The sequence below is a fragment of the Artemia sp. Qi Xiang Cuo genome, chromosome 3, assembly GCF_049724085.1.
Source record: "Artemia sp. Qi Xiang Cuo chromosome 3, ASM4972408v1, whole genome shotgun sequence".
In the NCBI taxonomy this organism is placed as follows: Eukaryota; Metazoa; Arthropoda; class Branchiopoda; order Anostraca; family Artemiidae; genus Artemia; species Artemia sp. Qi Xiang Cuo.
The window spans coordinates 8833964-8850192 of record NC_142796.1 but is presented as its reverse complement, the minus strand read 5'-3'; the positions used below and the strand labels follow the sequence as shown (position 1 = coordinate 8850192).

At 35.1% G+C, this 16229-nt stretch overlaps 1 protein-coding gene across 1 annotated transcript; it reads left to right on the top strand.

Annotated features, from left to right (window-relative positions):
* Positions 1-804: 804 nt before the first annotated feature.
* LOC148953727 (sulfotransferase 1C4-like) lies at positions 805-9613 on the top strand. Its single transcript, XM_089086982.1, has 3 exons — positions 805-976; positions 4853-4951; positions 8628-9613. The coding sequence occupies exons 1-3, from the start codon at positions 805-807 to the stop codon at positions 9446-9448; spliced, it is 1092 nt and encodes a 363-aa protein (XP_088943108.1). The 3' UTR covers positions 9449-9613.
* Positions 9614-16229: the final 6616 nt, after the last annotated feature.

The window sequence follows — 16229 nt, the reverse complement described above, 5'->3', positions numbered from 1 at the left end:
TTCTCACTGACAAAAACCATAAAAACATCCATAAAAGTGAGAAAATTCCTGTTTTTTCAAGTGAGAAAAATACAGTTTTTCCATTCTCAGTGAGAAAACCATAAACCACGTGGTTCTATGCCCATATTTGGTGCCCCGTCACTAGTTATAGGGTCATCTCTACTCATATGATATACCTTTAATACCGACCAAAGCTGTGCATAACGAAGGGTGACATAGTGTGAAAAAGTAAAAAAAAAGGTTAACAGCTGAGTACAGTTTAACACGGGTATCTATAACGAAATGGGCTAACTCAACATCGACATTCATAAAATTAAAATTTATATTTTATATAATTGGGAGCCTTCTTTATATCAATTGTTTTGTCTTCTAATGTTCTTTTTTTTCGATAGAACTAATTAAACCGTCAAAATATAATGTCCGTTGAAAGACAAACTTACAAAACTTCAAACAAAGGTTTAAAGATGCACTTTTTTTTAGCTACAGCCTTAAATTGTCGCAGTACTTGACAGTTTAACGAAATTCCGAATTTAAAAAAGAAAAACGAAAAGAAAGGAAACTGAAATTTTAGGAATCAAACCGCAAAAAAGCCAGAAGGTTTCTTGGTGATACTCATTAGACTGAGAGAAATTGTAAATAAAGGTTGAATAGAAAAACAATGTGGTTCTAGGAAGGGAAGAAGGTGCACCGACCAAATTTTCACTCTAAAGAAATGCGATTATATCAGATCACTTTGGTTGGAAGTTTTATATATTATGAACTGGCATTTGATTGTGTACAATCCCGTTTACATGGATTATTCTGATGGACTTTGTCCTCAGTAACACGGCAAAGACTACGAGAAAACACGGTATCAATTCAGAACGTAAGAAACTCCTGTCCTTAGATTACACAGGTGATTTGAGTGTCTTAGATACAAATGATAGCAAAAGAAATGAATTTTGTAAGGCTTCGATAATTCACGCTACAGGACAAGGTTTGAAAATTAATCTTGAGAATACTAAGTCACTTGGTGCTAGTTTCATCCTCCCCCCCCCAGAACCCCCCCCCCCAGATGCGAAATTGATCAGTCACAGAGACAGTATGACAAATAAAGAAAAAAAAGGGATTTTGGAATATCGTACCAATATTCTAAAATATAGGCAGAATATATAGTGTAGAATGTTTTATAGTATTTATTTTTATGTTTTTATTCTTTTTTCGCGTTTCTTGGAGTTTAGGTATCATAGCAGGGTAAGAAAAAATTAAACTCGAGACTGTGGGATGATATCAACCCCAAAGCCAGACCTATTTAACGATTCGAAGTTTTTAAACAAATAGATATCTCAAAACTTGATTCGATATTATAGGGGTTAGAGGACGGCCAGATAGTAGAAAATAAAAAAGCTGGAGTGTGATCGCCCTCCAATAGCTTTTGACCTTATAAAAGGACACACGAAATTTCAGTTTTCAATCAAATGATCCCCCCTCCCAAGTTTCTAAAAGAGCTCCTTCCATTTGAGGTGGACAGTAGAAGTTTTTAGTACTTTTCTGGCTCTTTTTTTGTAGCTGGATTTAGAGAGGAAGCAGAATTTTTATGATGTATTTGGGCCCCCTTAAACAAAAAGTTTCAAACAAGCTTCAGTCCAACCGGAAAAAATCGGTTCTTTTTTTTTATCCCCCTTTGTTAGAGAAGGAATAAATTTCAAAGCTACCAATTCTTTGAATAACTTTTTCTACCTTAGTTCCATTAGCCCAAGGGCTTACGGTTGCAAGTTTCAAACTGACAAGGAAAAAAATTTTTTAGGATTGGTCCCTAGCCCATCCCTCTCCCACAAGAAAATTTTATGATCTTCTTAACCAAGAAAACAATCCCTGAAAGTTTCATGCCATAGGACTCCCACTACTAAACATGCCCCCCCCCCCTTTCCACTATAAAATAAATCTGTAAAGAATCGGAATTTCGCATAACTCCCCTCTATCTTTCATAATAGCTCATGCGCTCTTACAAATTTTTGTATATAATTTAATGAAACATGAGGGGAATTAGTTTATTTACATAAAGCTTTATGTTTTATGACTGTCGTGCGAAGACGGCTGAAACTATTTGTTTGTCTAATGATTACTGATTAGTGAGTGTTTAGTTTTCATATTGATCATTAGACAAAAAAATATTTACAACCGTCTTACCACGACAATCATAAATTTGAGACGTTGTGAGCAACATTCGTAGGTAAACTGTAAGCGTCTATTGGTTTTTTATTTTCCATTAGTTAATAACAATGGGGTTAGAAGGAGTTTGTAGACCCCACATCCTGACCAAAATAGGAATTAAGTACCATTTGTACATTCGTAGTTTTTTATATATGCAACGAGTAATTAAGCACTATTATGGCTTTTTTGAAAGAGAGGTAATTTCAAATCCTTTTGCAAGCCCAACCATTATCATTATTCTAAAGATTTGTAGCTTTGCTCAGTTTACTGAGTTTGTGTCCAATAAAATGTTCAACATAAGAATATCTGACCCTCGACGATGGTCGTTTTTTACATTCTGTCTATTGTTTAGAAGAACTAAGCGTAAAATCCGTTTCTAAATTTAAGGTTGTTTCAGTTTTACGACATTATTCATAGTGGGGTTAATACTCCAGAAGAGCCAGCCCACTTTGGAAGTGTCCAAAACTAGACCATCGGTGACCAAGATCCCGTGAAGTGCTACAACAACTGCGATTCATTGGTCTTAGTTGAAGAGCAACATAAGTGACAACATATATCGAGATAGGGTCAAGTCTTCTAAATGCCCAACAGCAGTCATAGGTGCTTATCCCTGCCAGATTTCATTGGAATCCAATCAGTGGTGTGATTTCTTCAAATCCTGGGGGGGGGAATTTTGGCCAATTTTCCCATATCAAGTGAAAAATGAAAAACGAGCCATATAGCACCATAAGGGTAAATATATACTAAAGAAAACTGACCTGTTCCTCTTGATGCTTATTTAATCTCAATTTTATACCAATTTTCTGCAGAAACTAAATTTCAGCTGGGGGGGGGGGAGGGGGCAAACTGAGGTCAGGGGGGACTGAGGTCTGGAGGGGACAGTTACCCTCCAGACCATCTCTCAAAGAGGGAAGGGCCCCTCCCACTTCCATTAGGAACCCTATCTATAGCTTTTGGCCGGGTAATGCTGAATAAACTCTGCCAGTCCACACAGTAGTTAAGTAGACGAAAAAATTCCTGACACCTTTACCCACACAGGTCAAATGAAGCTGACCATAAAGAGATGACTCTGGTACCCGCTTTGACTTCCCAAGCAAGTTTGGATGGGATCCGATATTCCCTTCTAATCAGTTTGGTTCTGAATTATTTCGATATCCTCACCCACAGAGGCCAAATTAACCCTGGAATCTGAAAACAAAGGATTTTTGTACTGAGATATATCCTTAGCGTATTCACCTGAACAGTCATGCTTCGATCTTAATGACTTTGAATAAACCCAGCAGTTAATCACTTATGACCATTTCTAAATATTCCCTGAAAAATCATGCATCGAAAGAGGTAACACATATCTGTATGTGAAAAGTTTTGGATAAGAGATAGCGGTTTAAAAAAAAAAAAAACGAGGCCCCAACAGACGCATTTGAGGTCCTCCAATGGCGTACATTGAAAATGTGCGCACGTCAGTGATTTTGGCTAGGTGCAATATCCACCATTTGTGCAATATACAATTAAAGTGTTTTGATTTTGGACATCTGCATCACTATATTAGCATCAGATATGTAATCAACAAGTTCAGAAATATTCAAATGCTGAAATTTTGGTGAAAATCAAAGCAGTGTTTGTGAAATATGTTGGCCCTCTTAGCGTGTTTGATTTACAGTATTTATATTGCGAGCTCAATGGTTTTTTTATGTCTGGGAGACACCATCGTTCTTAACTCAACTAAGTTTTAAAAAAAGTGAACGAAACCACATTTTGGGAATCAGGTGACATAATCAATCAATTATGACATCATACCCTTGTCAAAAGATACACATGTTATATCAATTTATACATGACGATGCATTTTTTGTCAAAAATTACATTTAATTGAAATATGAAGTTTTTAACACTTGCAAAAAGCGCTAGATAAGCAATTTCCATTTAAATGGGCCCTTAAACATCCCTCTATGGTTTCAGCACCCCCGGTGACCAAGAAGGGGGAAGTAAGAATTAAAAAGAGACACATCACTGCTTCCAATGCGTACAGTGATTTTCCTTTTTAGTCAAGATTGGGGACTGTAATTCTCCTAAAATTATCATTTCGGCTATGGTGACCCCAATGCACCAGTTTTCATTTCAATTCGATACCATTTTTGCAGCGTTTCAGGCTATTTTCAAAACATACCAAAGATTTTGTTTTCGCAACAAACTTTGATCATTAGGATTATTCGAAATAACAGTTGCTATTTCTGAATCTGGTTTAAAATGACGTTTCTTCCTCACTTGTCAGCTTTTTCAAAACATGTTTTCGAATTTTCGGTTACAATGGGCTAAGGTTCATTCTTTCATTCGGCGGATTAAGTACTGGACCAAAACACGCATTGTTGAAAAATAGTTTTCAAAGTTTAGTCTACGAAAAGGAACAATAAAATCTGCACCAATTTTAAATGAATTATATTATATGTTTGCACAGCACTGAAAAGGTGAAACTAAAGAGTGCCAGAAAATTGTTCATAGACACGTCGACTTACTTTACTAGCATCATTTTCTTTTTTCAGTTTCACAATGTCCAGCCAAGGACCTGACGTCAACTTTCAGCCTTTACCAGAGGACCTCCAGCGCAGGATTGCAGAAGCATTTCCAATAAGTGCGAATATGATGAAAACAGAATAGGAAGGATTTATTATTTCCTCTAACTATAAAAACTATGCAAAAGATATATACAATTTTCCACTGGATAGCACTGACATTTGGGTAGTTACATTTCCAAAGTCAGGTAAAATGTTTCCTTTATTCTATTAAACATAAAATTGGCTGTTTTGAACGTATAGGTGGATCACGCAAGAAGCAGAACAAATGGGTATCGGAATGCTGACCTTAAATAGCTCACATTCGGCAGTAGAATGAATGAACTTAACACACATTCCGCCATTTGATGGTCTGTGATAAGCGATTCAAAGTTATTTCTCTAAATAATTAAAATAGAATAGCTCATAGAAATACAAACTTAATTTATGCATTCTGAGCCCTTAATCGGTGCAGTATCTCCGACCTCAGAGTAAAATGCTGCAGATCGTATGTAAAATAAGGCTAGAGTTCCCAATAGTTCAATTTTCATATAACCCTCTTTAAACAAATATGTCATTCATGCTTATTTCTTTAACGGGGAAAACAAAAGTTTTCCAAAAAAGAATCCAATGGAGGCAGAAGTTAAATAGTTAAGTTAAGTAGGAGTTAAATAGCGGTAGGATACTAAAACCTGAATCGAGGAGAAAGTGAAATACTGGAAGTGAAACTTAGCAAGAACAGAAATTAGTGTGAATGAACAGCAAATAGAGATTAAAAGGAATAATCATGTCGAACTTACTCCTTTGTTCATCTCCTGCCCTAAGTTGCCATGTTTTGTTTTTTTCTTTTTCTTTCTCTTTCCTTGTTTTTATTTTATTTATATCGGTTGGTTGATAATAAAACTTGTTTGATAATAGGTAGTTTTCGATTCGACAATTCCCTGTTGCACAGTTTAGGGCTATTGGCCCTGGGGTATTGTTGGTCATGTCATCCCGGGGGAATATTTACCTTTTGACTATTTTGAGCAAAATGACAATTTGAAAACTTTGCATAGATGTCACGGGGGCCATGAGATAGCCGGGGTAAAACAAAGGGGGAGTAAATATTGTTTAGCCCTCAGGGGGCTAAACAACCAGTCCCCACAAGAGGGGGACTGATTGTCATTCAATCTCTTTTGACACTCAAAGTGGGTTCTAGAAATTTGAAATTCCGAACGAATGAGTTTCTTTCCTAGTTTCAACGACCAACCTTTTCATCCGAAGTGGGTAGAACACAAAAAGCAATTATGCGAAAATACCACTCTTTACTCTCTACGCTAGCGAGTAGACTTTGATTGGCGATCCCATAAAAACAAGTTAAGTGAGGCGCAACATTGAAACTTAAAACGAGCAGAAAGTATTCTGTATATAAGGGGGGGGCTACCCGTTCCTTAATCCTTACTCTAAAGCCCTAAAGTTCTTTAAAAATACTTCTCATTCAAATTCAACGGCGCTTGTGTTTGAGCAGTCTTACTTAAGAAATAAGGACAAAAAGTAAAACTTCAGCATGAAGAGCAAGGGTTGAGGAATAGGTAGCCCCCCTTATATATGAAATATTATCTGTTTAATATAATGTCAAATGTTGCGCCTTACTTTCATCTGAAAAACTAGCTTTTTATTAAATCGAATTTCCGAGTTTTTCAAATAATACCATAAAACCCCCTTCCCTCCCCCCGGTTTAAAATTTCCCCTCAAAAATTCCTTCTGAAACTTTTCTCCTGATGAAAATCCCCCCCCCTCGCGCCCAAACAATCCCGTGTATTTTCCAATAACAAATACTATATGTGAACAAACATCAAATTGCAGAACTTAGAGCCATTTTCCCAGGGGCTAGAGGGGTCTTGTCATCCCTAGAGGCATAATTATTGGACCTTTCAACTATGCTGAACAAAATGGAAATCACAATTTTCTATCGGATGTCTTTGGAGAAAAAGGGGGTGTGGGATGGGGGCTAGTTACCCTCAAATCAATTGTGTCCCTGAAAAAGGCACTAGAACTTTTGCTTTCTGTTCGAATGGCCCCTCTCCCGATCTCTTAGGACCACTAGTTCGATGGAATCACCCCTCAAAGAAAGAAAAAAAAAGAACGCATCAGTGATGTTTCTTCAGGCACAAATACAAAATTCCACATTAACTGATATGCTGAATTCTTCTGAGGTGCTCCTTATAATTCGTTACAGTTCCTTACTTACCAGGGACTGTTTGATTATAGATATTTTTAATTTGCCAAACACATATCACCAAGGTTGTACCCAGAAGGGGGTTAGGGTGGTTTGTCCCCCCCCCCCAAAAAAAAACAACAACAAATGTTTGTTTGACTCGTAAAAACACAACAAAAATGGATATAAACAAATTTTGTAGGCATTTTTCGAGGGTTTTTTGTCTACCCCCCCCCCCAAAAAAAAAAATCCTGGGTACGGCCTTGCAGATCACAATTGAAACGAGACATCTTTGAGGATCTTTAAAACACCGCATTGATTCATCTAAAGTGAGTAACTGAAAAATGGACTGGACTGGAAATAAGCACAAAAAGGTGTCTAATCATATTCGGACGTAACAGTAATATTAACCTTGCTAAGATTGGCTCAAAATTACATCAAGCAATAATCTTAGTATATGATAAAGGAAGTTTCATTCCTAGTCAGTAATTATGATGAAGGTGAAACGTCAGTGGGCTGGTAGGATTCATAGATATATCTAGGAATGCAGGTTAATCCAAACTTCTTAAATATACCAGGAAAAATAATGGCAAAATTCTAAGAACAATTGACAACGACATTGAGCATTGAAGCTACAGCTTTTAAAGGGTTTAGGGGCCAGATCTTGCTTGAAAGGGCCAAGCCCTGACGGAAAAAGCTTAAAATAGTACTATTATTCATACCTGGAAGTAGGAAGCCCCCCCCCTCAAGAAATGGTAAAAAAAAAAACGAGAAAACTGTGGCCATAGACTGTGATAAGCCTATTCAGCAAAGGTATTAAGGATAATTACGGACCATAAAGAATATTAAGAAAACATCAAACATAAAACCAGAACATTCACTTAAATTCGCTCATATCCCACGGTGCACGGAAATAAAGTTCCACAGCTTAAAAGCTGACGTTCATAATTCCAAGTTTAGTTTCCTAAATACTTAAAATAGGATGGAATATTACGACAAATCAATTTCAAAGAACGACCCTAAGGTGTTAAGTTGCAGATGTCTTTATCCTCATTTCAAGTACCACAGAAGACAAAGGCAACAGAAGCAATGTTTCAGTGGCAGAATGTTCTTGTGAAGGCTACTAAGTTTTCATTTTGCTTGGACGGAGAATTCCCCACCACTGACTCGATTAGGCGACTTAAACCAACACTGCTTTTAAAACAGCGGATTTAGTTTTGTTCCAAACTTTGATTTCAATTTGCACGAAAAGAAGCCGTGATAGGCAGAATGGTCATTTTAAAATGTGAATTCACTGGTGGCATCAAATAATAGTTAAAAATCTGTTAAAGCACACCTCAACTAGACCTGCAACGAACATAAATTCCGCGATTTGCAAGGAGGGAGAGAAAAGAGAGAGGAGGAGAGAGAGAGAGAGAGAGAGAGAGAGAGAGAGAGAGAGAGAGGAGAGAGAGAGAAAGAGAGAAAGAGAGAGAGAGAGAGAGAAAGAGAGAGAGCGAGGGAGAGAGAGAGACAGAGAGGGGAACAGAAAGGCAGAGAGAGATAGAGAAAGAAAGATAGAGAGAGAAAGCCTTATCAATAGTTCTCGAGCTTTTTGATTTTCGCTCGCGGTTTTTGCTTTCCAATAAACAAAGTTTCTTGTAGGGCTTTTAGAATTCGCTATTTGAGACACTTTTTTTTTATTACAGGGACAACTTGGACACAGGAGCAAGTGTGGCTTTTGGCAAATAACTTGGCCTATGAAAACGCTAAAGCCAACCTAAATGATCGTTTTCCCTTCCTTGAGATGGCAGGTTTACCGCCCGAAGAAGCAGTAATACAGGAAGATGCGAAGAGTACAATCTTACCTGAACGGAAAAACAACCCACTATCCAGGCCATTAGTACCCCCTAAAGATATTGCTGCCATGCAGTCACCTAGGTTTATCAAAACCCATCTGCCATTCTATTTGTTACCTCCCAAGCTGTTAGAAACTTGTAAAGTTGTTTATGTCGCACGGAATCCTAAAGATGTATGTGTTAGCTGGTACTACCATCATAAACTTATCAAATTTCAAGATACTACAGCATCTTTCGAAGAATTCATGAATCTTTTTATCAATGATGAAGTAATGTTCTCACCATATTGGCCACAAGTTAAAGCAGCATGGAACCTGCGTCACCATCCTAACTTTTTGTTCTTATTCTACGAGGATATGAAATCTGATTTAATTACTCAACTAAAGAAAATATCAGCCTTCCTTGGAAAAGAATTCAATGACGAAGATTATGAAATACTTAAAAATCATCTAGTTATTGACAGCTTCAAGAAAAACCTTGCCGTAAATAATACTGAGTTGCAGAAGCAAGGATTCCTTCAGAAAGATGGCAATTTTGTCAGAAAAGGAAAAACTGGCGACTGGAGGAGTCATTTTACAATAGAAATGAATGCCAGATTTGACAAATGGATTGAAGACAATTCAAAAGACACAAGTTTGATATTCAAGTATGACCTTGAAGCTCAAGACTAGTTATATTTTTGTTCTTTCTAAGTGTAAATTGAAAGTTTTAATTACATTGATAAGACAAAAAAAATTCTAGGTTAGCAAACAGCTTGATAAATTGATTTGTTCGTAAACAAAGTCCTGTAAAATTATAATCAATGGCTATTTTTTTTGTGTGATATGAATACATATATTTCACTAGTGAAATTACTTGCTACTTTTCACAAGATATTTACGGATAATTATATATACGGAAGAACCCTATTGGATATATTCACTACAAATAAGAGATATGTGTAAAGGTTGAACCACTTGTTGCTTTCAATTACTTGGTAAGTAACAGCTTGGTAGATAGAGTTGTTCGTATGCAGAGTCCTGTAAAATCATGATCAATGGATATTTTTTGTGTGTGATCTGAACGCTTATTTTCGGGAAATTTCCTTATGCGCTGACGGCTCCCGGATACCGGAGGTTAGAAGCCCTACTATTTTAACTATAAAAAAGAATTGGCGAAATCTCGGATAAAACAGGAATAAACCCTGAGTGATGAGGATAAAAAATTACTTGCTACTTTTCACTAGATATTTGCGGATATATATATATATATATATATATATATATATATATATATATATATATATATATATATATATATATATATATATATATATATATATATATATATATATATATATATATATATATATATATATATATATATATATATGTATATATATATACATATACATGGAACAACCCTATTGGGTATATTCACTACAAATAAGAGGTATGTATACAGGTTGAATCACTTGTTGCTTTCATCTGAAACAACCAGTTTCTAATCAGAGTCAAAGTAATTAATTCTCCGCATTGTAGAGAGCAAGTTTTATTTACACCTAAACTACCCTTGTATCCTTAGGTTAAACGGCACACGACGCAATACCCGTGAACCAGAAATCATAATATGGTTCCCGGCATATTGTTATTAAGGCCACGTTCTGGTCTAATTATTATTGCGGTAATGATACACTAAAGTGCTGTCATGTTTTCGAAAATTCGTTAAAGTAGCAGTAACATTTTTCTAATTTAACAATTTGACGGTAAAATATGGGGGGAAAATAGTAAATTAAGCCTGTGAAAGGATCTATTATTACTGACATTTGTAGTATTTACTTCAATCTAGGTTTTATACCACAGAGTGCAAGACGACGTATTTGTGCTTTGTACGACCCTTCCTCGAACATACTGCCTGCGGTCAGTGAGTATTCAGAGCCGCCTATTTTACGCAGGAATTGGCGTCAGTCCAAAAACAGGCGAATATGATCATCCTTATTAATAGAGACATTTCGTAATACGATACTCGTCCAACTTCCAAATTCAAGGACTCCGGCTGGGCGAACTTATTCAGAAGTTTGGCAGAATGCTGCCATCTAACCTTGCTCACCGTGACATCTTACCCCCAGAAGCCCAGCCAAACAGTCATGTGACATAGATGCTAAAACAGACATATTTCGTACCCTTTTAGACTTTTGCTTAGATCGTACCCTTTTAATGATGTTTCGAATATAAAACGTAAGATTAGCCATTTGAGCTAAGGTTGCTTGTGAAAATCAACCTCTCTCTCTTTCTCTTTCCCGCAAAAATTCGGGTGATTGCTTTATACTATATAAACCTTTAAATCGTTGAGCAAAAAAAAAAAAAACTGGTTATTTGAAATTCCAACTCATCTTAATGACTTAAGGACAAAAACATTTAAAAATCATCTAACTGTCTTTTGCTCGATTCGCATGAATTTATTACGTGACTAGATTCTAGTCCAGAATAGGCGAAATGTGTCGGTGTCAACCTACCACCTGGGAGGTGTAACCTCAAGAAAAATGGTGCTTGGCACAATCAGACAAAAAAAAAAGATTTAAAAATATTATTTTGCGCCCTAGCAGCGCCAAGTACAATTTTTCTTGATTTGTCTGCAATTAAAGCGAGTTTTAAGACGTTTTCATAGTTTCAGCAGCTAGTTTTCCTCCTCAGAATCCTTGCAAAAGCCCCACCCTAATTGTATTCATTATTTCGCGTAAATGGTGCTATGGTGCAATGCACTCGGGACTAGATACCATAACACGGCGCCTCTTGTCGATAACGCAGTGTTTCCAGGACACATGCTCTATATGACTAATGCAATGCACGTTAGCATCGTTGCGGAGTATGGCTGATTGCGTAATGTTCGGTAAACCCATCTACCATCGACCCTTCCCCTTCCTTTCTGTCTTTGGCTGTTTTTGGATACTGATAGTGATTTCGTTTGTCTGGATTGAGTTAAGATGTCAGCCATGGTTAGTTGCAAAAGGTTATGATATATACCTGAAACTAATGTCCAATACGTTACACTACAAGTCAATTGTGCAAGTGCAACTTTTATGATTGTATCTGCCTAAGTACCTCAGTAGTATGTCTCGATGTTTAAGAGGTAATTACTTGGCAAAAAAAAAAAAAAAAAAAAAAAAAAAAAAATTCCTCCAAATACACCAATTGAGACAAATGTGCAATTGAACGAGGTTTTGGCCTTACTCATCTATCCAACTACCTAGGACCAAACAGAAAAACCGAACCATCAACCAAATAGAAATGTCCAAATCCATGCAAAGTCGTCATCAATAAATGTAAGACGTTGTAAATTTACGAGCAAAAGCGCCTTAAATCTAGCGAAATATTTCGAAGTAGAACCTTACATTAGGGCTCATCAGAAGAAATACCAGTGCCTTAACGGGTTTCGAGGCTTTACTTTCTTTACCCGGCACAGTGGAGCCTCTACCATAAGATCTATATGGTATCCCTATGTCAGGTAAAACTTGGGAAATACTGGCATACTAGTAAAGCTATTAAAAATTACATACAAAAAGTGTTTCATTGTTTCCTTAATAAAATCCCAGAGGTCGCTGAGCTAAGACCATTCTGGAACAAATGAAGACTGGTCCAGATGTGTCTTATATTGGTATCCGGAACCAATTACAGATTTAAAGATCCTCAAGCTTGTTTGAAAACAGTCTACAAATTCAAAATTCTAAAAAAGAAAAGCGAAAGAGAAATTATATTAAAATATCATTAAGTATTTCTTTATAATTTTTTGTATAATCAACTAAAAATTCATGATATATAAAACTAAATTTTTTGAATCGACAACTAATTTTATTGGCAGAACAACCTCTTAAGATAAGTTTTTTGCTCAGCTTTTTACATCTATTTTTAAAATCTGTGTAATTACTGCATATTTTTGCATACCTAAATAATTGGGAATAACAAGCTGAATAAGTAGTATTTGAATGTATATTACTTTCAAGGAATGAAAAATTAATTACTTCAAATTTAAAATCATCTGTTTTATTATATATTTTAAAAACTAATTTATTATTATCTGAAATATTAATATTTAAATCTAAGAAATGGTCAGAGTGTCCCATCCCTCAGCTAGGCTCCAGAATTAACTCTTGTGGATAAATATTTTATGAAATCTCAATAAACTCTGCACAATTTATTACTAAGAGATCGTCCAGATATCTTTTATTATTTGAAAGGTTATATTTTACATTGCTTGGGCTATTTTTATTTATCATAAATTCGTATTCTAATTGACTTAAAACAGGTCCGCTATGAATGGACTCGCATTCCCACCCATAGTAATGCCAACAGTTTGTTTACATAAATTCCCATTAAATCTTATAAAAGTATTAAATAGAACAAATTCCAATAAATCACATACGATATCCAAGCTATAACATTTTGAATTAATAGCACTTCTAAAAAAATTCGTCCATCGGGCTTTTTTATTAAAAGTATCAATTTTCAAAAATTCTATTTTATATAAAATAAAATATTTATTTATGACCATTTTAAATTTTTATAATAATAAATTAAGTTAAAAATTTTTTTATATATTAGTAAAATCAAATTACTCGACTCTTTTAGCTGAAACATTCTCTAAAGAATCTATCACTTGTAACGTGTTATTAACACTCCAATATGGGTTAAAGTTAGAAAATTTTTTAATTCCGGAGCAATATGCTTTAAATTTATTTCTAATTTCTCCTAAAATTAAAGATAGGTCAGTAGCCGCAATTCTGGTTGGACACCTTGCTGCCCCAGCAATAAAACGTGGTTTTTGTGGATATTTATGAAATTTTATCGTCCAATATAAGAAAGGAAACTTTTTATCATTATCATTTATTTTAATATTGAATTTTTTAAAAAAATTCTTGCTTCTATATTTTCAATTAAACTATTCTCCTCTATATGAGCCTTTTCGTATGTATTTGTTGTTTGTAACTCTTTTGATAAAATATCACAATAGAGTTTCTGACAAATTATGGCAAAATTATTGCTAGCTTTATCAACTGGTACAATTATAAATTCACTCTGTATATTAGCAGTTGCTTGTTTCATATTGGAATTATAAAATATTGAATTTTTCTCAGAATCTGTTGGATTAATTTTGTACATGCTATTTCGTACACTAGTCAAAATCAAATTTATCCAATTCTGAATATATTTATATATTTATGTATATATATATATATAAATATAGAATGGGGGCTAGCTAGCAAACAAAGCATTTTTTGACTAATGTTTATTAGGACTTTTTCCTTAGTTTTGCCAAAAGAATCATATCTTCGATTATTAAAAGGTTTTTAAAGCATCCTATATCCTATATCCTATGTACTAAAAATACAGTCTAAGGAAAAAATTATTTCTCTGTCGTTTATTGAAGTTGAACCGATTAATAGACCATAATGGAACCAGCACAGAACAAAAAAGAAGTCTGATTATTATTACAGAAAAAAAAAATCTAGTTAAAGAAAAGAGGCTGCATCATCAGGTTCTAAAATAACAATATTTTGGGCAAATGCAGAAAATCTTCGTGAAACCAGTCTGTCTATAAGTCAAAGTAGCAACGTCGAAGACGAAAAACAACTGCTGCCGGCGAACATTAATTTTGAAACAGGGGATGTTGATTTTAATCCAAGTATGAATACAGATACCAGTGGGGTGACGCAAAACGTAGTGGTTGCCAAATTCCCTACTACTTCCTTTGATCAGGGGAAATATTACGAAATATACAGGTTTTTGAGAAACCTTTGATTAACCACGTGGATTCTTTTTTTTCTTCTTTTTTTCATCTAAACTAATCACATAAAGACGAAGATGGAAAATCACGGCATCAACATTTATTTCAATACAAAAGAACTTTTTAGACAAATGTTTACAAAAAACTAGATAGATTACAACTGTAAAGAAAAGATATTATACTGTAGTGTCTGTCTTGCCTACTCGGATGGTTATTCAGTGTTTTGTGAAAGTTTTAACAACTTCAGGCGTATTTCGGACAGTAGAAGAACTTGAAAAATTAGAGGACCATACAAAAACAATAAAAAACTTTCTAGGTCGGAATAGTAAGCAGAACACAAACTATGCGCTATTTGACATGCAGCTAATCAAATAAAAATTAGAAGTAGCTGAAAGAAGAAAAGCTTTAAATGATATTATAGATGTTGTCAAACTAAATGGTAGGCAAGGTTTATCTTTTAGGGGCAAAAGAAATGAAGAAGGGAACACCTTGAATGACCCGTTTCTAAATCCTGGGAACTTTTTGGAACCTTTTCTTTTGCTTTCAAGCCATAATGAAAATCTTAGAAACCATATAAAAACAGTCTCTGATAAAAGTAGATCTGCCCGAGAAGAGAGAACCAAGAACGAACCGAAAGATGGAAGAGGAACACAAATTAAATTCTTAAATAAATCAACAGTTTAAAAAAAAATTTAATTATCAAAGACGTAATAATCAATGACTTTGTAAGTGAAATTAAGTAGGTTATGGGTTCTACAGCCATCATGGACACCATTATGGGTAAATCTGGTTTTGTTCAGTGTGCAATTGTTTTGATGTACCTGATATGGAAGGAAGTTAAGGGAGAACTATTGAGTTTCAAGACTGTGCCAAAAACGAAAGGTGAAGGTCAATTGCAAACATTTTTGTCACTATTGGAAGAAAGGGGTTTGGATATAACACACTGTATTGCACACGCGTTTGACCGTGCAAGCAACATGAATGACCAGTACAATGGTCTTTCGGCCAAATTTAAGGTCTTTCGGCCAAATTTTCCATATGGTGCTATGCACACGTGTTAATCTTGTCATTTCTGACGCTGCTCGATGTTGACCTGAAACCATATATGTTTTAGGATTTCTACAAGAAACTGAAGTTTTTATCAAAGAGTCTTACAAGATATTTGGTATTTGCACGGAACAGAATCCAAAAATCCGACTGACGTCTATTAGAGTTACAAGATGGGGGTCCAAAAGTGAAGCAAAAATGAAAATCTTTAGATCCTCCACTTATTGGTTTTCAATTTCAAACAAAGAAACAGTTCAGCCTAAACCAATAAATCTTGACCTAGTGGCAGATTTAAGTATTATAAGTGGCTCAACAGACTTCAATACCAAAACTAGAAATGACGCTATTTTTGAAAATCTTCAGCTCAATAACACTAATATTTGATTATTTACAATTAGAAATCTGGACTTTTCTCAAGCATGGTCGTTTGTAGATTCAACCAAAAACGCTTTGGAGAGAAACAGAGATCAATTTTATGATGTAGTTAAAGCAGCTAACAAGTTTGTTCTTTCTATGCCTTCAGCTCTTGAGAAAAAAAAATCGGTCAAAAGCCGTCATTGAATCCAGACGAGCTAAGCACTGAATTCAAGCTTCCCATAATCAGTAACGGAATAACAAAAATATTCTACGGTCAACTTATAGAAA